This window comes from Erinaceus europaeus, chromosome 4, assembly GCF_950295315.1.
Source record: "Erinaceus europaeus chromosome 4, mEriEur2.1, whole genome shotgun sequence".
Taxonomy (NCBI): domain Eukaryota; kingdom Metazoa; phylum Chordata; class Mammalia; order Eulipotyphla; family Erinaceidae; genus Erinaceus; species Erinaceus europaeus.
The window spans coordinates 54,688,716-54,714,071 of NC_080165.1; the positions used below are offsets into that span (position 1 = coordinate 54,688,716).

General features: G+C 45.3%; 4 protein-coding genes and 1 non-coding gene across 10 annotated transcripts in view; 2 read left to right on the plus strand and 3 right to left on the minus strand.

Moving 5' to 3' along the window:
- The first annotated feature begins 183 nt into the window (after window positions 1–183).
- Window positions 184–1,880, plus strand: TNF (tumor necrosis factor). The gene is given in 4 exon segments (NM_001323334.1): window positions 184–369; window positions 878–923; window positions 1,086–1,130; window positions 1,459–1,880. Coding segments are annotated over 4 exon segments (699 nt in total).
- A 7,874-nt stretch (window positions 1,881–9,754) lies between these two features.
- On the minus strand, window positions 9,755–11,743 carry LTB (lymphotoxin beta). 2 transcript variants are annotated; one of them, XM_007537141.3, is made up of 4 exons: window positions 11,486–11,743; window positions 11,052–11,097; window positions 10,790–10,861; window positions 9,755–10,389 (listed from the first exon to the last, which is right to left on the minus strand). In XM_007537141.3, exons 1-4 carry the CDS (start codon window positions 11,645–11,647, stop codon window positions 9,935–9,937), a joined length of 735 nt encoding a protein of 244 aa, XP_007537203.1. In that variant the 5' UTR covers window positions 11,648–11,743; the 3' UTR covers window positions 9,755–9,934. The 2 variants fall into 2 exon arrangements, with proteins under 2 accessions (XP_007537203.1, XP_016049799.1); XM_016194313.2 differs by lacking the exon at window positions 11,052–11,097 and having other exon boundaries at window positions 10,254–10,389; window positions 11,486–11,659.
- Window positions 11,744–16,909: 5,166 nt separating this feature from the next.
- On the plus strand, window positions 16,910–19,336 carry LST1 (leukocyte specific transcript 1). The gene is made up of 4 exons (XM_016194315.2): window positions 16,910–17,055; window positions 17,888–17,983; window positions 18,248–18,270; window positions 19,029–19,336. Exons 1-4 carry the CDS (start codon window positions 17,028–17,030, stop codon window positions 19,152–19,154), a joined length of 273 nt encoding a protein of 90 aa, XP_016049801.1. The 5' UTR covers window positions 16,910–17,027; the 3' UTR covers window positions 19,155–19,336.
- LOC132538483 (U7 small nuclear RNA) lies at window positions 17,465–17,528 on the minus strand. Its single transcript, XR_009549839.1, has one exon. It is a non-coding gene; the product is annotated as a U7 small nuclear RNA (small nuclear RNA).
- Window positions 19,337–19,767: 431 nt separating the features above from the next.
- NCR3 (natural cytotoxicity triggering receptor 3) overlaps window positions 19,768–25,356 on the minus strand; it is a 47,572-nt gene continuing 41,983 nt past the window's right edge. For 4 of the 5 annotated variants that reach the window (XM_060189451.1, XM_007537172.3, XM_060189452.1 and 1 more), the window contains exons 2-5: window positions 22,888–23,045; window positions 20,253–20,597; window positions 20,021–20,131; window positions 19,768–19,893 (exon numbers count right to left, since the gene is read on the minus strand). In XM_060189451.1, the coding sequence (XP_060045434.1) occupies window positions 19,847–19,893; window positions 20,021–20,131; window positions 20,253–20,597; window positions 22,888–22,942 (558 nt within the window). In that variant the 5' untranslated portion in view covers window positions 22,943–23,045 and the 3' untranslated portion in view covers window positions 19,768–19,846. The remainder of the gene's footprint in view (window positions 19,894–20,020; window positions 20,132–20,252; window positions 20,598–22,887; window positions 23,046–25,356) is intronic. The other variant, XM_060189453.1, reaches the window with a different exon arrangement.

Sequence of the window (25,356 nt, forward strand, 5' to 3'; positions counted from 1 at the left end):
GCCAGCAGTAGCTCCCTCAGCGAGGACACCAGGGGAAGAGCCAGGAGAAAGAGAAGCAACTCCAGACCCCACCCCTGGAGATAACCCGAAATAAGCAGCCAGGCAATTCTCCCTCTCTACCACACACTGCCCCAGGGCTTTCCCAACTCCTAATCAGACTTGAGCACCTCTGGAAAGGACACCATGAGCACAGAAAGCATGATCCGGGACGTGGAGCTGGCTGAGGAGTCACTCCCCAAGAAGGCAGGGGGCCCTCAGGGCTCCAGAAGATGTTTATGCTTCAGCCTCTTCTCTTTCTTCCTCGTGGCAGGAGCCACCACTCTGTTCTGTCTGCTTCACTTCGGGGTAATCGGTCCCCAGAGGGATGAGGTGAGTAAACCACCAAGCTGGGTTCTTGCTCCTATCTAAAGAGCTATGGAGGAAGAAGAGGGTGAGAGATAAGGTGAAGGGAAGGGGTGTGGTGATAGGGAAGGGGAGGAAGGAAAAAATATGGAGACAGATGTATGAAGAGATGTTGGAAGAAAGAGAGGACAGAGAATTCAGGTGCCTGGCCCATGGAGGGTGTTTGCTACATATTTGTTAAATGAAAGATTGAATGAATGAGCAAGCAGATACACACATATAAAGGAAAATGTTTAGATTAATGTAGAGTGTGAGATAAGGAGAGAGGTGAGGGGGAGAGAATAAAAGAAAGGTAGCAGGGCTTTTGGCATAAGGAAGAAGATCAGTGAAAGTTGTTGAATGAAAGGATGGGTGATGGATGGATGAAGGGAGAGAGAAAACTAGGAGAGAGGGTACAAGGTAGATAAGCAGTCTAGTTATTTCTTCTTTAGAGGTGACTTGCTATAATTTTAATCCTCTTTCTTTTCCTTAACAGTTTCCAGACAACATCCAGCTAAACAACGCTCTGGCCCAGACACTCAGTAAGTGTCTCCATAGTCCACTTCTTGAAGATTCTAGATTTGGGTGGCAGTGAATGGAAAAAAATTCAAGTTTGGGTTTTAGAGAAAGAAGAATGAAGTCAAAGAAACAGGATATTTTCTGTGAAGCTAACGATCTCACTTCTCTTTGGTCTTTCTTCTCAGGATCTTCTCGAACACAGAGTGACAAGCCTGTAGCCCATGTTGTAGGTAAGAGTTCTGAGAACATGTCTAGAAATTCAAGTAGGTGAGATGGGGAGGATAGGATTCAGGGACTGATCTCAGATTGGGGTAAGAGACTTTAGAGATAATGTGAAAAGGACTTGCTGACCTGGGGAAGGGTACATCCACAGTATAGGTCTATATAAATCTTGAGGGCAGTATTCTGAATCTCATAGCCAGATGGGATGTGGGAAGAGAGTGGGGACAGGAACCGGATATCAGGGGTGGGCAGAATTTGAGGGCCAGGATGTGGGGAGTAGAATCAATGACTGAGTTATACTGACTCATTTCTCCTTCCCTTTCTCTCACCCTCTAGCAAGCATCAAATCTGAGGGACAGCTGCTATGGGAGAGTGAGGTTGCAAATGCCCTCCTAGCCAATGGCATGAAACTGACAGACAACCAGCTGGTGGTACCATTGGATGGACTGTATCTCATCTACTCTCAGGTCCTCTTCAAGGGCCAAGGCTGCCCTTCCACCCATGTATTCCTTACCCACAACATCAAACGATACGCTGTCTCCTACCAGAAAGATGTCAACCTCCTGTCTGCCATCAAGAGCCCTTGCCAGAGTGAGACCCCAGAGGGGGCTGAAGCCAGACCCTGGTATGAGCCCATCTACCTGGGAGGGGTTTTCCAGCTGGAGAAGGGTGATCGACTCAGTGCAGAGATTAACCTGCCCGACTACCTTGATTTTGATGAGTCTGGGCAGGTCTATTTTGGGATCATCGCCCTGTAAGGAGACTGGACATTCATCTTCACCTGGCTCAAATCTTTTAGTAGCCACTCCTCCACACCCCCCTCCCCTATTTATTTCTGGTTTAGAAAGGGAATTAGGGCCTCCGGGCCAGGCCCCAAGCTTGGAACTTTAAACAACAACACTTAAAACCTAGGATGTGAAGATGTATGGCCTGAACAATGGGGCACTGGCTACCACATAGAGTTCAGACTAGGGCTCCCAGAACTCACTGGGAGTCTGAAATCTGGATTCCTGAGTGCAGCCTAGGACACCTGGAATGTGCAAGTCAGGGAATCCTTGGTTCTGGTCAGAACATCTCTTGAGAAGATCTCACTTAGAACTTGACACAAGTGGACCTCAGGTCTCCCTTTCTTCAGATGTCTCCAGACTCTTCCCTGAGATGGAGAGCCCAGCCCCTCTTGTCTCCCACAGGGCCAGTTCTTTCTATTTATGTTTGCACTTGTGATTATTTATTATTTATTTATTATTTATTTATTTACTGATAAACCTATTTATTCAGGAGGTTAGTGTGTCCTGGGAGAGCCAGCAGAGGGGCTGCCTTGGCTTAGACATGTTTTCTATGAAAACGGAGCTGAACTATAGGCTGTTCCCACCGGCCTCCAGGCCTCTGTGCCTTCTTTTGCATAATTTTGTTTTAATTTATCTGATCAAGTTGTCTAAATAATGCTGATTTGGTGACCTACTGTCGCTATGTCGCTGAACCTCTGCTCCCCAGGGGAGTTGTCTTTGTAATCGCCCAACTGATCAGTGGCGAAAAATAAAGTGTGCTTGGAAGTGAAACGTGGTCTCCCTCTTGGAATGAATTCTGCACCTGCTTCTCCCTGGGGGTGGGGTGGTGGTGTCAAGACTGCTTCTTGAAGTCCTCTTTCCACAGAGTTTAAGATTCCTGGCCCTGTTCCCCTCCATGGACAGGTGGGGTTCAGGAGACCCCACAGAAAACAAAGCCCAGCCAAATGTGCCCTTCCCCCAGGAAGCTAAAGCCAGAAACCAATTACCACTCCTTCAGGGCATGGGAAATTCCAACTCTGGGAATTCCAATCCCATCGGGGAAGTCCTGCAGCTCAGGTGTTCAGGTGTTCAGATGAGATTTCCGGCTGTTGTGGCCTGAGAGATCAGGGAGGGGCCACATTCTCAGGCACCTGAATCACTGCCAAGGGACTTCCAGACATTCTGGCACAGCACTGCATTTGGTATTCGTGCTCCAAATTTCCCAACTGCACCCCCCACCCCCCTCCCCAGTCAGTTCTGTCCTAGCTGCTGCATGAGCCAATTACTGAAATTCACCTATTTGAAAAGATTTTATTTCTTTATTGTTGGGAAAGAGTGTGTATGTACACTAGAACATCACTTTGGCACATGTGATGTCGGCTTTTGAACTCAGGACCTCATGCTTCTAAGTCCAAGCTCTAGCCACTGCACCAACTCTACCCCCAGGGCCATTGAACTTCACTTATTAAATGGATATAAGAGTGCCTACCTTGTGGCCTGGCAGGTGGTGCAATGGATAAAGAGCTGGACTCTTAAGCACAAAGTGCTGAGTTTGATCCTCAGAAGCATATGTGCCAGAATGATGCCTGGTTTCAGTGCGCTCACTCTCTCTCCCTCTCTCTCTCCCTCCCTCTCTCTCTAATAAACAAGTAAAATATGTTTTCTTTAAAAAAAAGTAGGGGGTAGGGTGGTAGTGTACTGGGTTAAGTGCATACAGCATGAAACACACGGACTGGCTCAAGGACCCCACTTCAAGACCCCAGCTCCTCACCTGCAGGGGGGTCATTTTGCAAGCAGTGAAGCAGGTCTACAGGTGTCTATCTATCTTTCTTTTTTTTTTTAAAGTATTTTATTTATTTATTTATTTATCTATTTTTGAGATAAATGCAGAGAGAGAAAGACACAGTGAGAAACACCAGAGCACTGTTCAGCTTTGGCTTATGGTGGTGCAGGGGATTGAACCTGGGACTTTGGAGCCTCAGGCATGAGTTTCTTTGCATTACCATTATGCTATCTACCCCCACCCAAATGTCTATCTTTCTCTCTCCCTCTCTGTCTTTCCCTCCTCTCTCAATTTCTCTCTGTCCTATCCTACAAAAACAACAGCAACAACAATAATAGCAACAACAACATCAATGGGAAAAAAAATGCCTGTCAGAAGCAATGGATTCATAATGCATGCACCTAGCCCCAGTGATAACCCTAGAGGCAAAGAAAAAAAAAAGAAAAAGTAAAAAGAAGGTGGTGGTTGGGCGGTAGTGCAGCAGGCTAAGCACATGTGGTGCAAAGTGTAAGGACTGGTGTGAGAATCCTGGTTTGAGCCCTCGGCTCCCCACCTGCAGGAGGGTCGCTTCACAGGTGGTGAAGCAGGTCTGCAGGTGTCTGTCTTTCTCTCCCCCTCTCTGTATCCCCTCCTCAATTTCTCTCTGTCCTATCCAACAACAACAGCAATGACAACAACAATAATAATAACAACAACAACAAGGGCAACAAAATGGGAAAAATGGCCTCCAGGAGCAGTGGATTTGTAGTGCAGGCACCGAGCCCCAGCAATAACCCTGGAGGCAAAAAAAAAAAAAAGTAGTGACTATGCATATGGGACCTGTAAGAATAGAAAACGTAAACTACAACATAATGTACCCGTTTGTGGGCCCCTATAAGACCTTGCCCTCAGTGTTGAACAACAATGGTAGGGACAGCCCCATTCTCCAAAGGGAGGTTGGGCAACATACTCTACCACTAGAGGAAAATGGGTCCTGAAATTAGTGCAGCCTAGAATGTTCCTAGCCATGACCACAGCATGCAAGCTCAGACACACACACAGGGAAGCAGAAGTTACACAGGCTCCTGTGATGAATATGGGCCCCAGATCAAGTCAATGGGGTTTATAGTGAACAATATTTATACACGTTTCCCAGATTAGGGACCTATTCTCTTCCCTGATCCAGCTTTCTGGCCCTGTTTTCAACTCTGACACCATCTCCTTAAACATTACCTTCGGTCCACCTGCATGTTAGCTATCAAGCTCAGGCAAAAACTAGTAAAGTCACAGGCCTTTTGGAATATACCTAAAACGAACTCCTAGCTTTTTCCAAAATGGAGACCCCAAATCTCATCTGCTATATTCTTGCCTTTAGGTTCATGATTATTTAACAAATTGTTCTGCTTTATATCTTAATGCTTTTTCAGCCACCAAGTTCTAGATACTACTATGATGACAACCTGACTTCCCTGGGCAGATGACCTCACCAATATGTCCTAGAGCCTTGCCTTTCCAGAGCCCTGCCCCACTAGGGAAAGAGAGAGACAGGCTGGGAGTATGGATCAACTTGCCAATGTCCATGTTCAGTGGAGAAGCAATTACAGAATCCAGACCTTCCACCTTTGAACCCCATAATAATCCTGGATCCATCCTCCCAGAGGGTTAAAGAATAGAAAAGCTTTCAAGGAGGAGATGGGATATGGAGTTCTGGTGGCGGGAATTGTACCCCTCTTATCCTATGGTCTTGTCAATTATTTCCATTTTATAAATACATTTATTTAAGAAAGAGAGGAAAAGAAAGAAAGAAAGAAAGAAAGAAAGAAAGAAAGAAAGAAAGAAAGAAAGAAAGAAAGAAAACAGAAAACCTAAACTACACTGTCCAGAAGGTGGTGCAGTGGATAAAGTGCTAAACTCAAAAGCATGAGGTCTGCGTTCAATCCCTGGTATTGCATATGTCAGGGTGATGAGCTGGTTCTCTCTCACTCTCTCTTCCTAATTAATTTTAAGAGTGAAAAGCCTAAACTACATCAGAACATTTGGTATTGTAGGCACTCAGTGAATTCTGGCTTTCCTACTTTATCCATTCCCTTTTCCCCAATCATTTTATTAGGATGCAGATATTGGGTTGAGTTAGAAAGCAGGAAAAATGGCCTAAGCTGCAAAATTGGATGGGAAATTTACTAAGATTACAGGCCCAAGCGCATGAGAAAGTTCCTGAAATCACACAACTTTAGGAATAATTTCTCCAGGTTTATGACAGCAGATCTCTTGCCCTTTATCGAGAAGAATAGAATAATTATAACCGAAAGGACAACTCAACCCCGAAACCAACGGTTGAGCAGTTCTCCCTTATTGGTCACACCAAACTCCAACAACCTCAATGATAAAGTATTGACTACCGGGAGTCGGGCTGTAGCGCAGCGGGTTAAGTGCAGCGGGTTAAGCGCAGGTGGCGCAAAGCACAAGGACCGGCGTAAGGATCCCAGTTCGAACCCCGGCTCTCCACTTGCAGGGGAGTCGCTTCACAGGCGGTGAAGCAGGTCTGCAGGTGTCTATCTTTCTCTCCTCCTCTCTGTCTTCCCCTCCTCTCTCCATTTCTCTCTGTCCTATCCAACAACGACGACGACAACAACAATAATAACTACAACAATAAAACAACAAGAGCAACAAAAGGGAATAAATAAATAAAATAAAATAATTAAATAAATAAAAAATTTAAAAAAAAAAGTATTGACTACCTAATGATTATAGCAATAGTGCCCAGAAACCATAGCAACCCCACCTGAACTGAGACTGGACCAATCTAGGAACAATGACTTAGTTATGACACTTACTCAGACTTTGGGAGAGGAAATAGGAGTTGGAAGGAAAACCTCATAAAGACTTTCACCTAGAAGAGAACTAGGCAGTTCCCCGTTCTGTTCAGCTTTGGCTTCTGGTGATGCTAGGGGTTGAACCTGAGACCTTCAAGCATCAGGCATAAAGTTTTGCTATCTCCCCAGATGCTAATAAAAATTTCAAGTGTTGGCCTAGTCAGCTATTTTTACCAATTCTCTGGCTTGATGGAGGACTTCTCTATCTTTTCCATAAGCATTATTTCCTTGTCCACTGGCACTTTCTCTCTCTAGAATTCTTCCCTGAGTAAGGAATTCAAGAACCCCCTGCCCATCAGGGAGCATCCTGCCTACCGAGGAGATCCTGGTGATAGTTTTATCTCTTTCTATTTCTCAATAATGATGTTGAAGAGATGAATGCACAAAGTCCCATGTTCAATCTTCAACAACACAATGCCAGAGCTGAACTGCTTTGGTCTCTCTCTCTCTCTCTCTCTCCCTCTCCCTCTCTCTCTTTCTCATAAAAATAAAGAAAAACAAACAAACAAAAAAGCAGGGGTCAAGTGGTAGCTTATCCAGTAAAATACACACACTATTATGTGTAAGAACCAGGGTTCAAGTCTCAAGTCTTCACATAGTAGAACCTACAGGAGAAGCTTCAGAAGTGGTAGAACAGTGCCGTGGTGTCTCTCCCCATTTTTCTCTCTCTATTTTTCTCTGTATTTCATCATCTTTTTTTTTTTTTTTTTTTTTGCCTCTAGGGTTGTTGCTGGGGCTCGGTTCTGTGCCTACACTACTAATCCACAGCTCTTGGCAGCCATCTTGTTTCTCTTGCTGCTGTTGTTGCTTATTGTTGTTGGATAGGACAGAAAGAAATCCAGAGAGGAGGGGAAGACAGAGAGGGGGAGAGAAAGATAGACACCTGCAGATCTGCTTCACCACTTGTGAAGTGACCTCCTGGTAGGTGGGGAGCTGGGGGTTTGACCCGGGATCCTTGCGCTGACCCTTGCATTTTCCACTATGTATGCTTGGCCTGATACACTATAGCCCAAAGCTGTCAGGAGCACTCATACAGCCCAGTAATAACCCTACTGGCTAAGTAAATAAATAAATCCTTTTGTCTAGGGAGGTTGCTCAGCAGCAAAGCATAGGTCTTGCATGCATGAAGAGACAGAAGATAGAAACAGGCTGGGGGTATGGATCAACCTGTCAATGTCCATGTACAGCAGAGAAGCAATTGCAGAAGTCAGTCCTTCCACCTTCCACATCCTGTACAGATCATCGGTCCATTCTCCCAGAGGGATAAAGAATAGAGAAACTACAACAAGGGCAACAAAAGGGAAAATAAATAATTTTTTTTAATTTAAAAATTTTAAAAAAAGAATAGAGAAACTTTCAACAGAGGGGAGAGGATATGGAACTCTGGTGGGAATTGTATGGAATTGTACCCCTGTTATCTTACAATCTTGTTAATCATTATTAAATCACTAATAAAATAAATAAATAAATTTTTTATTGAGAAAAAGAGAAGAAAATAAAAATCATGGGTCATGCTTTGTATGTGTGAGATCATGGGTTTGATCCTCCACCAAAATACAAAGGGTATGTGACCAAAAAGTTCACCTGGATAGTGTGCCCACTTTGTCATGCACACAAACCACACTGCCCCCCCCCCCCGCCACTGCATTAGAAGAAGCTTCAGTACTGTGGTGTCTTCCCCTCTTTGTTGTTATATCTGTCTCCCTCTCTATCTGAAAAAGTCCAGAGTAGTGAAGGTTTGTAAATAAATAAATGGGAAAAAAAAAACAGGACTAAGGGGGTCAAGGATCTCTATGTCAGCTTGTTCTGTTTTTGTTCGTTGTTATTATTGCTTTTTGATTTGGTTTGGTTTGGGTTTTAATTTTTTGATAAAGGATGTGGGGATGTAAGGCAGTGAGCTAAGTAAAGCACCCTCTCTAGACAGCCAGGAAGGCTCTTCTAAAGCATAGTAGTTATGCAGAAAGATCTTTGTTCCTGAAGTACCAAAGTTTCCAGGTTCAAACCTTATTACCACCAGAAGCCAGAGTTTAGCAGTGCTCTGGGAAAGAAAGAAAGAGAAAGGGAGAAAGAGAGAAAGAAAGAAAGAAAGAAAGAAAGAAAGAAAGAAGAAAAGAGAGAAAGGGAGAAAGAGAAGAAGGAAGGAAGAAATGTAATGAAGTAACAAAGAGGGAAGGGAAGAGACGGGAAGGGAAGGGAAAGGGAGGCACCCCCCACTCTAGCTCAGAAATTAGGCTTCCCTTTCTGGGTTGCCAAGCAGGGGGAAACCATGGGGTTTGCTGCAAGGGTGGGGTGACCTAGACAGGGTGTGAATCCTCCTCTGCTTCTTCTAGCCTGGAGATGGAAGTCAGTCTTGAGGTGAAGGAGCTGCTGTTCCTAACCCCAGCAACCCCACACTTTTCCTCTCATGGGAAGGGGGCCTGATGTGTGAAGCAGGGGGAGAATTTAGCATCTCAACCTTGGCAGGGTCAGGTGGCATCAGCTTACCCTCCTCCCCAGGTTTCCAAATATCTTCATGCACTATTTCTACCCAAGTTCTCTCTCAAATACCTAACGATTCCTTAATCTTCTGTCTACACATTCCATAAACTGGGTTCTTTCCTTGAAGGGGTGCTGATTATAGTAGTTAAAGGGACCTTCAGGCAACCAACAGGAGAGAAGAGCTGGGCCACTCCAGAGTTTATTCCTCAACTAATCAGATTTAATCTATGACTGAGTGGTGCTAATCTCCCCATATAGTGAGTCCTCTCACAGTTGAGAGGGACCAGGGATACAAGAGAAAAGAGTGCACTGTGGAGCCTGGTAGGGAGCTTGTAACTCTGAGAGAATCACAGTGCTTGGTCATTTGAGATATCTTTTCTGCTACATTTCAGCTGACTGCTAAGGTCATAGAATATGTATATGTTGGGGGAGGGGTGTCTGCAAACCTTTATACCAGGCAGCAGAGGCCCTATGAACTGTTAATGAATTGTTTTGACCAGAAAAATGCAAAGAATATATAACCAACACGTGTCCCAATTAACACCAATTAAAGACACTTTATTTCTTGTCTTTCTTTCTTTCTTTCTTTCTTTTTTTTTCACCAGAGCATTGAACCTAGGTCTTTGGAGCCTTGGGCACAACCATTTTGTTATATATTTTGCATAACCATTCTTATCTATTCCTAACCCACCCACTCCCAACTCACTACCCCTGCTTACTGCACCCCAAATGAAGACACTTCAGCTTCTCAGTACCTATGCTGGCTGCACCAAAGTTTGACATTCTTTATTATCATCAGGCTTGAAAACAGTTTTTAAACAGCCTCCTATATTTTCCCAGCTGTGAGGTCCACGTTGCCGGGATCCTCAGTATCTGGGCTGTTTCACACAAGTCCACCAAGTAGTTGTTTTTCCTCAAGTGGAGGGCAGCCTTCACCCCACCATCACCGCCCCAAAGAAGGTCTTCCCTCTTCTGTAGTCCACCATGTTGGGGTGACTGATGTTGACATAAACCCTCTCACCCTTCCGGAGCTGCACCAGGCCCCCAAACCCTACGCTCGTGTACCACAGGGGCCCGTAGTCCTGCCGCTGGGCTGGGTCCAAGACCGCGGTCACGCTCTCGGCGCCCTCCATCAGCAGCTCATCAGTCCCGGGGCCGTAGGCACCCCCCTCCCGGTACAGCCGGCTGCTCAGCGTGACCGAGCGGTGGGCGGAGGACCGGCCAGCAGGAGGCGCCCGACCCCGGTAGCCGATGTGACAGTAGAGGTAATAGAGGCCGTTCTGCGGGAGCGCCAGCCTCTGGGCGCCCGAGAACTCAGTCCCGCTCCTCAGAAATGCCTCTTCATTCTCTGTCTCCCACCCGAGCCCTTGCTCTGTGATCCAAGCGCCTGTGGAGAAACGAGACCAGAGGCTCTCCCGAACCCGATCCTGAGAGGAAACCCTCCCCCTCGCCCGACCCCGAGCTTCTGGAGGGTGGACGTGAAGAGGAATGGCGGAGGGTGGGGTGGAGGAGCCGAGGAGGGAAAGAGTGGAGGGATGATATGATGCTCCTCCCTCTGCGATACTTATTGCATATGGGGACTGAAGACATTTGGGTGACCCAGGCTGGATTTTCCCTGTTCCTGGAGGAAAGCAAGCTAGAATGCCAGGAGGAGTGGAAGGAATGGCACTTTGGGGGAGCTAGAAGTCCAGAAGTTCATCAGAAACCGAGCATGCAGTAACAGAGCAAGGGGACTCAGTGCACATGGGGACTGGCAGGAACCCTGCACTCTTCTATGGGAATCTTACCTATAAGATGTGCAGCTGGGAGCCCAGGGCTGAGATCTGGCTCTGCTGTCTTTTCTGGCAACTCCTGGGATCCTGGAAGGGGCAAACAGTCCACTATTGGGGGCAGGGCAGCCACTTATTTATGGATCCCCTGGGAAGACAGAGCCCAGGAATGAGGCAGCTGGTTTCCTAGAGGAAGAGAATTCCTGGGGACTTGGATGGACGGGAGCTGGAAGTCCTTGTGGGGCTGGAGCAGGGGGAGGGGTTGATGGTCTCCTCTTACCCAATTGCTGCTGGGCTTGTGCCCCTGGGTCAGCAATCCTGGTTACCTGGGTGGGTGGGGGTCACAGTGCCCAGAGATCAGTCTCAGCTGATACCAACCCTCCCCCTCCCAGCACAAACCTAACTCCATGTCTGAGGTTTCTCTCAGCAGCCTTATCCCCAACACACATCTCCCAATAAAACAGCAAGCAAGGCATCAGTACTTGGAAAGAGAGACAGAGACCCAAGTGTCCGTTAGTAGAGGAGGACAACTAGCAAGGGGCTTGAAGACATCAGGATACAATAGCATCACAGGAGCCTAGAAAGAGAGGCAGCAGAGACTGACAAGACACTCCACCAGAGAGACACCCAAGTCATCTGAGATGAGTCATGAGACCCCCCCAGAGGTAAGTGATATAAACAATATACAACGCTCTTTGTGTTGCAATCACTTACCAGTCCTTCCTGCTCCTGAGGCACCAAGATGAGCACAGCTAGGACAGTGATGGGCACAGCTAGCAGTAGGGTCACCAGGGAAGTGGCTCCTGCCACAGCCAGCAGGAGGCAGCTCTTCCCCTGGGACTTCCTACCCCGTTCCTCCAGCACCACTGCCTCCATTGAGAGACTGAGCTAGGACAAGGGCAGAGGGGCTTTCATACCTCATGGGCGGGGCCACCCCCCCCCCCATAGACACACACCTGGCAGGGACTTTCCAACACCCTTACTCCCCTCACCCAGCTTCCTGTTTACGCAGAGCTGGGGTGAGGCAGCTAGATGTCTGAGTTCTCTGAACTGGGGAAGGAGTTGGTGTGAAGAAATAGACTTTCAGGGTAAAGATAGAATTTTCAAGATCTTCTAGCATAGTAGGGAGGTAAACTGAGGCCCAGGAAGGGAAGGTAGCTTGCAGAAAGTCGTGCAGATAAGCTAGAAGAATCTAGAATTCCAGACTTCCATTGCAGTCTGCATTCTTCTACACCCCAAAGATGGGTTTTGGAGGGAAAGCTGTGTCCATTCTCTGAGGTCAGGGGCTAAATAGAGAACAAATCCTGAGGTCTTGAGGTATGGATGCCTGGATCGCTGAGAAGAGCCTATCCCTATACTGGGCCGCCCTACTCCTCCCATTCCCTTGCTTAGCTCTAACCCCCAGAGATAGGTGAGAAAAGCAGAACTGAAGGGGGCCTCACCCTCGCCACTGATTCTTGAGATCTCAAGGAAGGATGGAAATGGAGCATCACCTTCCTTGCTATCCTAAGTACAGGCAGGAGTGTATGAGGCATGCCCCACCCTCAAAGAGTTTCCCAGTCTAGAATGAGTCCTGTCCTCAATAGGTGCTCACTAAATGTTCATAAATAAGTGAAGACAAATGAATAATGTGTTAACAAAGCAAAGATGTTAGGATCAAATTAATGGTATGGTAGGCAGATCGGAAGAAGTTGAAAGGACAATGGAGAAAATCTATAGAAGACAAAGTTATGTCCAATGGTCTCCCTTGTTAATGACATCTCTGTGTGTTTCAGTGATGATGATAATAGTAAAGCTAACGTACAAATAGCAGCTAGCATGTGCCTGCCACTGATTTATATACTTTATATGTAACAATTACTTTGTATTTATCTACTTATTTATTTTACCACTGAATTGTTCAGCTCTGGCTTCTGTTAGTGCCAAGACTGAACCTGGGGCTTCTGGTGCCTCAGGCATGAAAGTCTTCTTATTTAACCATTGTGTTGTCTCTCCACTCTTAGAATTATTATTTTAATCCTGACAAAGACAGTAAGAGGAAACTAAGGCACAGAGATATGTAGGATCTTGTGGCAGATCACACAGTCATGATCTGAACCCAGACTATCTGACTCCAGGGCCAGGCCCACAAGACACTTTGTTTGTTTTTGTTTTTCCCTTTTGTTGCCCTTGTTGTTTTATTGTTGTGGTGGTTGTTATTGTTGTTATTGATGTTATCATTGTTAGATAGGACAGAGAGAAATGGAGAGAGGAGGGGAAGACAGAGAGGGGGAAAGAAAGATAGACACCTGCAGACCTGCTTCAAGCCCGTGAAGCAACTCCCTGCATGTGGAGAGCCAGGGGCTCAAATCAGGATCCTTCCGCTGGTCCTTGCACTTCGAACCACATGCCCTTAATGCGCAGCACTACCTCCGATTCCCCACAAGACACTTTTAAGACAGAATACATGTTACCATGTGCAAGGACCTGGGTTCGAATCCCTGCTCCCCACCTGTGCGGGGGGGTGGGGGGGAGACTCTCATGAGAGGTAAAGCAGGTCTGCAAGTATTTCTCTTTCTCTCTCCCTTTCTATCTTTCCCTCCCCTCTCAGTTTCTCTCCATCCTATCTAATAAAAAAAGGAAAGAAAAAAGGGGAAATAAAGGAAAAAAGAAAAAAGGGGGGGGAGAAATATGGCTTCCGGGAGCAGTGGATTTATCTACAGGCACTGAGCCCCACAGATAGGCCCTGGTGACAAACAGAGAGAGAGAGAGAGAGAGAGAGAATGCTACGGTGACTCAGGAGGATATACAGTAGATAAAGTGCTAGAGTTTCAAGCATAAGGGCCCGAATTCAGTCCCTGGTATCACAAGTGCCAGAGTGATGCTCTGATTTTTACTCTTTCTTTTTTTTTTTTTTTTTTGCCTCCAGGCTTATCTCTGGGGTTCGGTGCCTGCACCGAATCCACTGCTCCTGGAGGCTGTTTTCCCCATTTTGTTGCCTTTCTTGTTATTGTTGTTGATTTTTACTCTTTCTCATCACTCTCATTAGTGAATAAATTAATAAAAAAAAAAACCCAGAATACTAGGAGCCCAAAAGGTGGTACAATGGATAAAATCTTGGTCTCTAAATCATGAGGTTCAAGGTTTAATCCCCAGAATGGCACATACCAGAATGATGCCCAGCTTTTCTCAATCTATCTATCTCATTAATAAATAAATAATTAAATACTTTTTGTAAGATGTTGGAGTACTGGAGACCAGGGGTGTATCTCCAAATAAAACACATTTCATATTTTAGATGTGAAGATGGGTTAGATCCCAGTCACCAAAAATTAACTACTAACTTCATATTTGTGCATACCACTGTATGTGGTATATTTTGCTTTCCTCAATACCTCCCAAAAAAAGAAAAGGGGAAATGAATATTGTATTTGAGTCAATTATAAATATGGTAAAGAGGCAAAATGTAGTAATGTTTGAGACTTTGAAAGGTATTAAAAAAAAGATATATTGACAGATATGTGATAAAGTAAATACACTAATAGAAATACATAAAACACTAATTGTATGTATTGCACCAAAGTAAAAGACTCTGGGGTGAGGGAAAGTTCAGGTCCTGGAACATGATGGCAGAGGAGGACCTGGGGTGGGATAGATTGTTATGTAGAAAACTGAGAAATGTTACACATGTACAAAGTACTGCATTTTACTGTCAACTGTAAACTATTAATCCCCCCAGTAAAGAAAAAAAATTCTATCAGTAGCAAAACCTGAAATAATTGCATTGGGGGACACTGACTAAGATTATTGCTTGATGATAAAAATGTCATCTATATCATGTTTTTATACAATCATCTTTTTAAATTGTGTACATAGCTAAAGGAAAATCAAGTTCCTCTAAATATTCAATAACAAGTATTCCACCTGATTTTTCTTTGTGGTTCAGTGAGTTTGGTTGTTCATTAAATGTTTTGTTTTGAGAAAGAAAAAAAAAAAACACTGACTGTAGAATCTGGGTGATAGGGATATGTTCCCTGTAAAACTCTTTTTTCTTTCTGTATGAACTTTTTAGTAATAAAACGAAAAGAAAAAAAAACCCAACAAAAAGCACTGAACATTGTCTTGCTATACCTCACGGGAAACACTGTGGGTGGCAGGGAGGAGGAAGTAATAGAAAGCTCCTAAATTTGAAGAAGAAGTGGAAATGTGTGTAGATTCAAGCATATGGATTCTTCCTTACCTCTGGTCTAGCCATAAATTCCCCAGCCTTCATTCTCCTCAAAGAATAGGTAGACCAGATGCGTAACTCTCCAGTCTCCATCTCCTTTCAACCACAGTGCCACCACAAAGTCTCTGTCCAAAGGGCCTTGCACCACTGCCCTTACTAATGTGTATGACTAGAGAATGCTGCCAGCTGCAGGAAGTTCACCTGCCTCGCCCTCACCTCCTTTCTCAGCACCAATTGTCAACACTTTTCTGTCCTCGCCTAGCAATAGTGCTCATGTCATCTAGTGTGGCTGACTCTGACTGTTGTGTGTTGCTCAGTAAGCCAAGGAGCTTGCTGTTTACAACCCCAGAGCACCAGGCAAGTCACCAAATTCTCAGTCTGATGTGGGAACCAGGATGTGTGTCTACATATATATAGCAGGGTCATGGTCTCTCAGCAAATGCATTGTGAAGGATAATTGGGAGCAAGTTCATCAAGGGAAACACCAGAAAGAGATGTAGATTCACTAGCTCCTTGCAGGATCGATAGGATGGCTGAAGCTGGGGAGAGTGGGAGTATAGGCTTAGTTCTAGTTCCAAGAGTCTGAAAGGAAAGATGTTGTAACTCAGCCCTCAAACTCTAACTTCCTGTCCCAACGATTGTGGGGTGGTGCTCAGGCTGAAGGAGAAGCTAAGGCTAAAGCGGGGGGGGGGGGGGGGGGGGGGGGCAGGGGGATGGGCAGAGATGTCTGAAGTGGTCACACTCCTCCCCACCCAGTAGCTCTACCAGTTGTTCCCCCTGTAAGTTATTGACTAAGAGTCTGGGACCCTGGTGGGGAGAATGGCATGTGGTGGGTGTACAGAAGGGGCAGTCACACCCAGAATGAACAGAGGCCACAATGAAGGAAGAGAGAGTATGACTCTGACGTCCCCTAGGCCACATGCTCTGTTCAGCTTTTGCCACTGCTCACCAAAGAAAATAAAACAATTCACTTCTGTGGTCACTGCCCCTTAGGGCTACCTCCTCCCCATCTGTGCTTCTGCCCCCACCCCACACACACCCTGGCATCCTCTAGAAACCAGGAAAGACTCAGTTTCCAGCTCCTGGGCAGTGCATACAGGTGTAGTCAGCAGCCCTTTCTTTATCCTCAAACAGGAACCAGTGGTTAAAGGACAGGAAGTGCCTGAGGGGAAGTTGTGGGGCCCAAACACTCATGCCCCACTTTAGCCCTAGCAATTTTTTGTTTGTTTGTTTAATTTTTTTTGGTATTATCTTTATTTATTTATTTATTGGATAGAGACAGCCAGAAATAGAAAAGGAAGGGGATGATGGGGGGGAGAGAGACACCTGCAGCCCTGCTTCATCACTTGTTAAGCTTTCCCCCTGCAGATGGGGACCAGGGGCTGGAACCCAAGTCCTTGCACATTGTAACATGTGCACTCAACCAGGTGAGCCACCACCTGGCCCCAGCCCTAGCAGTTTTTACCTGGGGAAAGCAGCTCTCCGTTCCAGCCCAGCAGGCCTGGGGGAGGGACTATCTTCTGAGTTGTGGGGCTGAGGAGATCACCAGAGGCACTGAATAGCATTCTCCCTATTTTTCCACCAGACCCTCCCTGCTACCACTCCAGATCCTGGCTCTTCCTCCAACTGCCCCTTCACCTAAACTTAGAACTATTGAGGGTTGGAGAGGCTTCTAGGAACCTCCTGCTCAGCCTAGAACAGAGAAAAGAGGTGGACTCTGGAACTAGACAGGGCTGGTTTCAAACCTTATCTCTTCCACTCCTAGGCTAGATGTCCCTGCAAGAATTCAGGCTCCAGTCTCAGGTTCCTCAACCAACGAATGCAGTAGCTGAAAATCCTATGCTGTGGGAATGAGCAGTGATGAAGGGAAATGCCCAGCTCAGGATTGGCAAATAAATAAGTCTCCACAGTGCAGGAATGGTTGTAACAGGGGCCCCAACACTTTACAAATGAGGAACTCAAGGCACGTGACTCACCCCAGGCCTTTCAGCCAAACCCAGCAGGAGCTAAATTTCCTAACCTTCAGGCCAGTCTTTGGTCTCCAACCTAATGGCAACTTGTAAGAGCTGGACAACCGGTAAGATTACCCTCCACACAGGGAAGGCTGAGGGTGCACAGGAAGTGGTGGGTAAAAAAGGGTATCTTGGGCTGGGAGATAGCATAATGGGTATGTAAAATATTTCTATGCCTGAGGCTATAAGGATCCCAGGTTCAATCTCCAACACCACCCTAAGCCAGAGCTAAGCAGTGCCCTGGCCTCTCTCTTTCCCTCTATATCTCTCATTCATTTTAAAAAAATGAACAAATAATTTTTTTAAAGTGGCATCTTCAGGGGCTATAGAGATAGCTCACCCGGGAGGGCACCTGTGTTGCCATATGGGCAACCCAGTTTCAAACCCCCAATAAGCCACACGGGAGTACTATAGTACTAGGACAAACTTCAGTGCTGTGGTGTCTCCCCTTCTTTCTTTTTTTTTTTTTTGGGGGGGGGAACCTTTTGGTATAGACCTGAAGACCTGCTAGACAAATTCTAAAAGAGTTGTAACATGTCTCTCCCTCTTTCTTTAGCTCTAAAAAAAATAATAATAAAAGTGGTATTTACCATTTCTGAGTAGGTGTTCAGGGCCTCTCATGACTAGTCGGTACAGGAGGGAGACCCAGAGGTGGCCGGGATAGCTGTGGGAAGCCTCTGAGGAGGTGAGCAGTCTCAGGTGTGAGTGAGGTACAAGATGAGGGATGGATACTCTTGATAGGCAGCGAGGCAGAAGGATCTGGGGAAAGCACGTCTAAGAGCTTTTCTGTCCCTGAGACTGTTAGAGAGGGGAGCTGAGACTTCCATTCCAACTAAGGATCTGGGGTAAGCTGAAGAGGGATGTGGGCCCTGTAACCATCACCCTTTCCCCCTACAGATCTATGTTTTACTGTATCTTATGGAGCATTGGGAGGGGTCCTGCTCCTAATTGTGGTCCTTCTATCCGTATGTCTGTGTTGGCTCCATCGGAGAGGTAAGCCCTACCCCTACGTCCCTCACCTATGCACAGCAATGCCCCTATTGCCCCTGCCCCAAAGTCTCCCCATTGGACCTGATGTGCAAGGTGAGGAAGGTGACAGAAGAAAGGATGTCCAGAGAGAGAGAGGCTGGGGTTTTGACCATGGGGGCCACAGGGAAGTCTGCAAGTATGGAAACACCCCTGGGGGGGAGACTAATAAAGAAGCTGGAAGTCACAGTGGGAGGGCAGGACCACACTGAACTGCTGCTTTTCTTTCAGTGAGGAGGCTGGAGAGGAGCTGGGTGAGTCTGGGGGTAGGGCAAGGGGTGATGGGGTGACCAGAGGGAGCTGAGGGCAGAGATGGAGAGCAAGAGAAGAGAGGTAAAAGGAGAGCATGAGAGAGACAGAAAATAAGAGAAAGAAAGCCAGAAAAAGAAGATGGAAAAGAAATGCTATAGAGCCAGGAAGAAGGAAGGAAGGAAGGAAGGAAGAAAGAGAGAGAGAGAAAGTGAAATGAGAGAAAGATGAAGATCTATGGCCCATGATGTGGTACAGTGGATAAAATATTGGACTCTCAAGCATGTGGTCTCAAGTTTGATCACCAGCATCTAATATGCTAAAGTGATGCTGTGGCTCTCTCCTTCTCATTCATTAATAAATAATAAAATAAATATTTAAAAACTAGATGAAGGATGAGAAAGATAATCATAGCACAAGAAAGTAAAAATAAGAGAAAAAACAAAATAAAAAATAAGAGAGAAAATAAGTGTGAGATCAGTGGAAAAACAGAGACACACAGAGAAGGACCATGAGAAAAACCAAACAAGAGCCTGTGCTTGCAGGAGGAATAACAGAAAGAGTTAAAGAGAAGAGAGAGGAGGGAGAAAGGAGAGAGGAGCCTGGAGGGAGGGTTAGAGTGAAGGAAGGAGTGAAAGGAGAGGAAGAGAGGTAAGGAGGTGGGGTGGAGCAAGAACAGACCCTACGGGGAAGCCTCCAGGGTGACCTCTCACCTCACACCTTATGCCCTGACCTCTCACCTCACACCTCTTGCCCGGCCCAGTCCCAGCCTTCAGAGCAGGAGCTCCACTATGCATCTCTGCAGAGGCTGCCTGACAGTGAAAGAGAAGGCATCAAAGAGGACCCCAGTGCTGACTACGCCTGCATTGCCCAAAACAAAGCCACATGACAGGCCCCAAATGACTCCCTCAACCCAGGGGTGCCTGCCAGAGTTGTCTTATGGTTCACCTAATAAAAGCCTTTGTCTTGCAGGCACAGGGTCCTGGGTTTTTTCCACATCATCATGCAAAATGTCAGAACAGTAATTTAATCTCATAATATCCAAACTTAATTAAAAAAAATTTTAAAGTCTATGGTCTCATCACCTTCTGTGTCTCAGGCTCCTCAGTCTAGCTCCAACCTCCTTCTAATATAGCTACAATCAAGCTGTAAGCAACTTTCTCTCCACTCACTCTGGAGTTTACTAAGTGAAAGAGGGTATTTAGGGTCCTGAGCTTCCCTGAGAGCCAGACAGGAGCATCTGTCTTTGAGCAGTTGAGCAGGATTTATTGCATCTGATCCTCCTCACCTCTCAAGAAATTAGACCTCAGTCTCTTGGGCCTGAGTGTATTGAATCCCATGCTAACGGTGGGAAGGGGCTCTGGGCATCAAAGCTGGGACACTCCCTTGCTGCACCTTCCCAGGCCAAACATAATAGAAGAGTCCAGAATTGAGGGAACCCAGAGGGGGTACACACAGGCATCTGGAAAATGAAGAAGGAACATACAAGACTCACAAAGGAGTTAGCTGTAGGGCACAAAGGGATTTATTGGAATCTTCTGAAGAAAGCTGGGATCCCTCGGATCTGAATCACTCCACTCATCAGAGGCCATTCAAGGAAGGGTTGTGTGATCCCATGTGACAGCGACCTGGTGGGAGACACAGGAGTTGCTGAAGGCTTCCTCCTCCTCCTCTCTTTGTTTCTGTCTCTTGACCTCTAATTCTTATCACGGCTCTTCCCATCCCTTCCACTATTGCCCCAACTTTGTTACTCACATTTGCCTTGGTAATAGATGGTGCTGCCCATTACCACAGAGAGAAAGCTGAAAGCATAGAATCCCATTCGGAGGAGGAGGAGGTTTGTGCTGGATGATAACCACTGTGGGTCTACATGTGGGCAATAGAGAAGAGCTTGGGAAAAGTGGCCAGAGAAAGAGTAATGCCCAAGCTCAAGAAGAAACATTGGGAAGAACTTCTAAATGCCAAAAATGCTGAGCTGATGCCTCACCTTTCTCTATCACCAGCAGAGTCCCATTCCCTGTTCCAGTACCCAGGCCTAGAACCTCCACTCTGCACACATAGACTCCTGTATCATGGCTTCGGGCATCCCAGATGTGCAGCTCAGCCTGGTGGTCCTTGAGGAAACGGGAAGATACAAGAGGGACCAAGCGGCCCCTGAACTCTGGGGTCCCATTATTCACCTCCTTCCCTAGGGCCACCTTATCTCGGTACCATGTGACAGAACCGATGGCCAGTTTCCCTTGGCTGGCATTGAAGGAGCAAGGCAGGATGGCAGCTTTGCCTTCCTGGATATGAATCTCAGGAGGCTGAGACACCCATAGAGTGCAGGATCCTAGCAATAGAGAGAAGAACCAAAGACATCTTAGTTACTGCAAAGAGAAAAAACAAGATAGCTTGCAGTAGAATAGCCCAGCTGTCCCATCACCTGTGAAAGACCCAGAGGGACAAGCACTTTGGGTGGTTCATTAAGCCTTTTCCTCTTTAACAACATAATTTCTCAGCACAGCTTATTGACTAGGTTATTACATACTGTTCCATACTATCTCTTACCCTCACATTCTATTGTCATTCTCCAATTACATTTATTCATTGTTAATTAATATATTGATGTAATCTACCCTGCCATAATGAAGTTGAAACCAGTTAATGAATATCACTGCCTAGTTAACCCATATCACTAATTACATTATTCTAAATAGTATTTTAATGACATTCTTTTTTAAAAAATATTTATTTATGAGAAAGATAGGAGGAGAGAGAAAGAATCGGACATCACCTGGTACATGTGCTGCCAGAGATTGAACTCAGGACCTCATGCTTGAGAGTCTAATGCTTCATCTAATGCACCACCTTTAAGACCACTTTAATGACATTCTATTGTGTATGATTCTTGCCATTTTTGCTTTTATTGAGAGTATTAACTAAATCTTCAGGTAGAGAAATGACTATAAGTTGAGATCCCCATTTAACTCATCCAAATCAATAAACTAAACCAGTTACTAAAGTCCCTGATTAAACTTTCTAGTTAGTGGAATTTACTAGTTATTCATCTTTTTCAGCAGTTCTGAAAGTTGACAACTCAGTGAAACCATCTGTAATGATTGATAAAGCATATTCCTGGGCTCCACCCCCAGGATTTCTTAGTGGTGCCTGAGAATTCGCTCAAGTTCCCAGTGGATGTTGAAGCTGTGGGTTTGAAGTCCACATTGCATTTAGTTAATGAATATGTTTGACAGCTAAGATCTCTCATTTAATTAAAATCAGTTTCACTAAGAAACTTATCTTAGATATAATTAGGTTTTCAACACTCCTAATTATATCTAAACCTCAGATGATAAGCCTTGTTTAAATGGCTTAGTAAATTTATCAAATTAAAACTTATACCTTAAAAATAATTCACTCTTGGGGGTAGGGCAGTGGCTCAGCGGGTTAAGGGCACATGGTGCGAAATGCAAGGACCAGTGTAAGGATCCTGGTTCTAGCCCAGGCTCCCCACCAGGGGGGTCGCTTCATAAGCAGTGAAGCAGGTCTGCACGTGTCTCTCTTTCTCCCCCTCTCTGTCTTCCCCTCCTCTCTCCATTTTTCTCTGTCCTATCTAACAACGACAACATCAACAACTACAATAATAAAACTACAACAACAATAAAACAAGGGCCAAAAAAAAGGAAAAATAAATAATAAAGTAGTTCACTTTTCCATTTAAATCCCTTTCTCTTTCCATTTTTTTAAACCAACTTTATTTTATTAGGAATATGTCTAAAAAGAAAAGAGTACTAGAATGGATGTCAGAAGGTGATTCAGCGGAAGTTGGGCGGTAGCACACCGGGTTAAAAACGTGGCACAAAGCACAAGGAAGGGCGAAACCATTCCGTTCGAGCCCCCGGCTCCCCACCTTGAGGGAGTTGCTTCACAGCCGGTAAAGCAGGTCTGTAGGTGTCTATCTTTCTCTCCCCCTCTTTGTCTTCCCCTCCTCTGTCTCCATTTCATTCTGTCCTATCCAACATCAGTAACAACAACAATTAAAAAAAGCAAGTGCAACAAGAGGGAAAATAAATAAATATTAAAAACATATATTAAAAAGTATATATATTAAGGGAGCCTGGCGGTAGCGCAGCGGGTTAACGGGTTAAATGCAGGTGGCGTGAAGTGCAAGGACCTGCGTAAAGATCTGGGTTCGAACCCCCGAGTCCCCACCTGAAGGGGAGTTGCTTCACAAGCGGTGAAGCAGGTCTGTAGGTGTCTATCTTTCTCTCCCCGTCTATGTCTTCCTCTCCTCTCTCCATTTCTCTCTGTCTTATCCAACAACAACAATATTAACTACAATAATAAAGCAACAAGGGCAACAAAAGGGAATAAATAAATAAATAAATAAAAGTCTTAAAAATATATATATTTTTAAAAAAGAAAGTGATTCAGCTGGTAACATAAAGACATAGAAGGAACTATAAATTGGCTTTGGAGAACCCCAACTGCTCCCACTCTCCTTTCCTTACCATTCACCCAGGATTCAATGTTCAGCCCAAACCGAGCCTTCTCTCTTGGCACATCTATATCCAGCCTCCTCAGTCTTTCCTCCTCCCAAACCTCACATCCCTCCAGTTCTTGGCAGAAAACTCTGTCACCTGAATGGATCATGATAAAGATGAGCAACAGTCTTCGGGTCATGTCCAAGGGCATTCCAATTGGCAAGGGGGCTGCGAGCCGGGAGGTCTGGCTGGCGGAAGAACAACCCACTGTTTGTGATCAGGCTTTTTGTCACCAAATGGTGGTGGGGAACTTCCTATGAAACATAGGATCACATATCACTTACCAATGATCTCAAATGCCAGAGACTTTGAGCATCAAATGCGTATATCCCCAAAAACAGAAGATGCTACTGATGGCACTATCTAGTTTGCTAGGAGAAGGAGCAGCAAGTGGGCAGGTTGCTAAACTTTTTGAATAAGAGGATGGTGTTTAGATAACAGTTAACTCTAGGGTGAATGGGCAAGCGAGACCAGGATGTGGTTCCCCCAACTTATGATACTTAAGATTTTTTTTTTTGCCTCACGGTTATTGCTGGGGCTCGGTGCCTGCACCACGAATCCACTGCTCCTGGAGGCCATTATTTTCCCCCCTTTGTTGCCCTTGTTGTAGCTTTGTTGTTGTTATTATTGTTGTTGTTGATGTCTTTCGTTGTTGGATAGGACAGAGAGAAATGGAGAGAGGAGGGGAAGACAAAGAGGGGGAGAGAAAGACACCTGCAGACCTGCTTCACCGCCTTTGAAGCGACTCCCCTACAGGTGGGGAGTAGGGTGGGGGGAGAGGCTCTAACCCGGATCCTCACGCCGGTCCTTGCACTTTGCACCACGTGCACTTAACCCGCTGCACTACCGCCCAACCCCCATTCTTTACTCAGAATAAGCCTCAGTAGCCCTGATGGGCCCAGAATTAACCTACTTCCCTGACTTAATTCATTCCATCAAGTCTTACCTTACCCCAGGGCTGTTCTAGAAATTCTATAATTGAGACTAGGAGAAACAAGGTGATTGGCGAGGCACTGGGCTTCTAGGGAGTTTGGGAGCTCTATTTGCATAACAAGCATTGGTCTTACTTAGTCTGCATTGACTTGGCACAGTGTAGAAAAGTTAGGACTAGGGAGTAGCGCAATGGGTTAAGCGCATGTGGAGCAAAGCATAAGGACCTGAGTAAGAATCCCCGGCTCCCCACCTGCAGGGGAGTCGCTTCACAGGTTGTGAAGCAAGTCTGCAGCTGTCTTTCTCTCCCCACCTCTGTCTTCCCCCTCCTCTCTCCATTTCTCCCTCCCTCTCTCTCTCTCTCTCTCTCTCTCTCATCCAACAACAATAACTAAAACAATGAAACAACAAGGGCAACAAAAGGGAATAAATAAATAAATAATTAAAAAATCTTAAAAAATAAAAAAAGAGAAAAGTTAGGACTTATTCATATTCAGATCTCCATTAAGGAATATATGTCTCAGAGAGGTTTACATAAAAAGAGAGAGAGAGGGGAGTGGTAGTGCAGTGGGTTAAGCGCATGTGGTGCAAAGCACAAGGACCAGCAGAAGGATACCGGTAGAGCCCCCCCCCACCCACCCACCTGCAGGGGAGTTGCTTCACAGGCAGTGAAGCAGGTCTGCAGGTGTCTTTCTCTCCTCCTCTCTGTCTTCCCCTCCTCTCTCCATTTCTCTCTGTCCTATCCAACAACAACAACAATAACAACTACAGCAACAATAAAAAAAAGACTTAAAAAAGAAGATAAGAGAAGAAAAAGATTTCTAATATAAGAAAGGGAAGGAGAAGAGAGAATAGGAGCCTCACTCCGTCATGTGCAATGCTGGAGACTGAACATGCAAGACTAATGCTCTACCTGCTTCATCATCTCACAGATAAAAAGGTCTGCTTTATCTCACACAATATTGCAAGAACTTAGCATCTACTAATAAATCCACTCATTTACTTTTTTTTGTTTGTTTAATTTCTTTATTGGAGAAAATCCACTCATTTACTATTTTACACATTATTTAATGTTTATGGAGAAGCCACAAAGTGTCCATTACATAAAGTATATATTTTACAGGCACAAATGTAAGATCTATTCTATTAAATGAAGTTTGGAGGCTACATCAAGATTAGTACAAAAGTATGGCATACATTCATACATATGTTCCACACTCAAATGAATTAACACAGTACAAAGTAGAGATATCCCCAGTACCACCACAAGTCAAAGTTGAGCAGTGGCTCTGGTGATATATATATATATATATATATATATATATATATATATATATATATATATATATATGTATGTATGTATATATGCTGGCTTATTCGACTTGGGAGGTGTCACAGTGTCTAGAGTGCTGAGCTTGCAAACACGAGGTCCTAGGTTCACTTACTGGCATCACTTGTACCAAAATGATACACTATTTGCTCTAGTTCTCTCTCATTAATAAGTAAATAGGACTTCCGGAGGCGGAGCTACGAGCAGCAGATCCCTTTCTCTCCTCTCCTCTCCTCTCCCAGATCAACTAGGAATACCAAAGGGGACCACCCAGACCGAAACAAGACAGGACTAGAATGACCACA

What these genes read in the sequence shown, in the direction of transcription:
- LST1 (XM_016194315.2), top strand. Translation starts at nt 17,028, where the DNA reads ATGGCAACTTGTAAGAGCTGGACAACCG. An exon ending in TTGTAAGAGCTGGACAACCG is followed by an intron (nt 17,056 to 17,887) that starts GTAAGATTACCC and finishes TTCCCCCTACAG; the next exon opens with ATCTATGTTTTACTGTATCT. An exon ending in GGAGGCTGGAGAGGAGCTGG is followed by an intron (nt 18,271 to 19,028) that starts GTGAGTCTGGGG and finishes TGCCCGGCCCAG; the next exon opens with TCCCAGCCTTCAGAGCAGGA.
- LTB (XM_007537141.3), bottom strand. Translation starts at nt 11,647, where the DNA reads ATGGAGGCAGTGGTGCTGGAGGAACGGGGTAGGAAGTCCCAGGGGAAG. An exon ending in ACAAGCCCAGCAGCAATTGG is followed by an intron (nt 10,862 to 11,051) that starts GTAAGAGGAGAC and finishes TGCCCCTTCCAG; the next exon opens with GATCCCAGGAGTTGCCAGAA. An exon ending in CCCAGCTGCACATCTTATAG is followed by an intron (nt 10,390 to 10,789) that starts GTAAGATTCCCA and finishes GTTTCTCCACAG; the next exon opens with GCGCTTGGATCACAGAGCAA.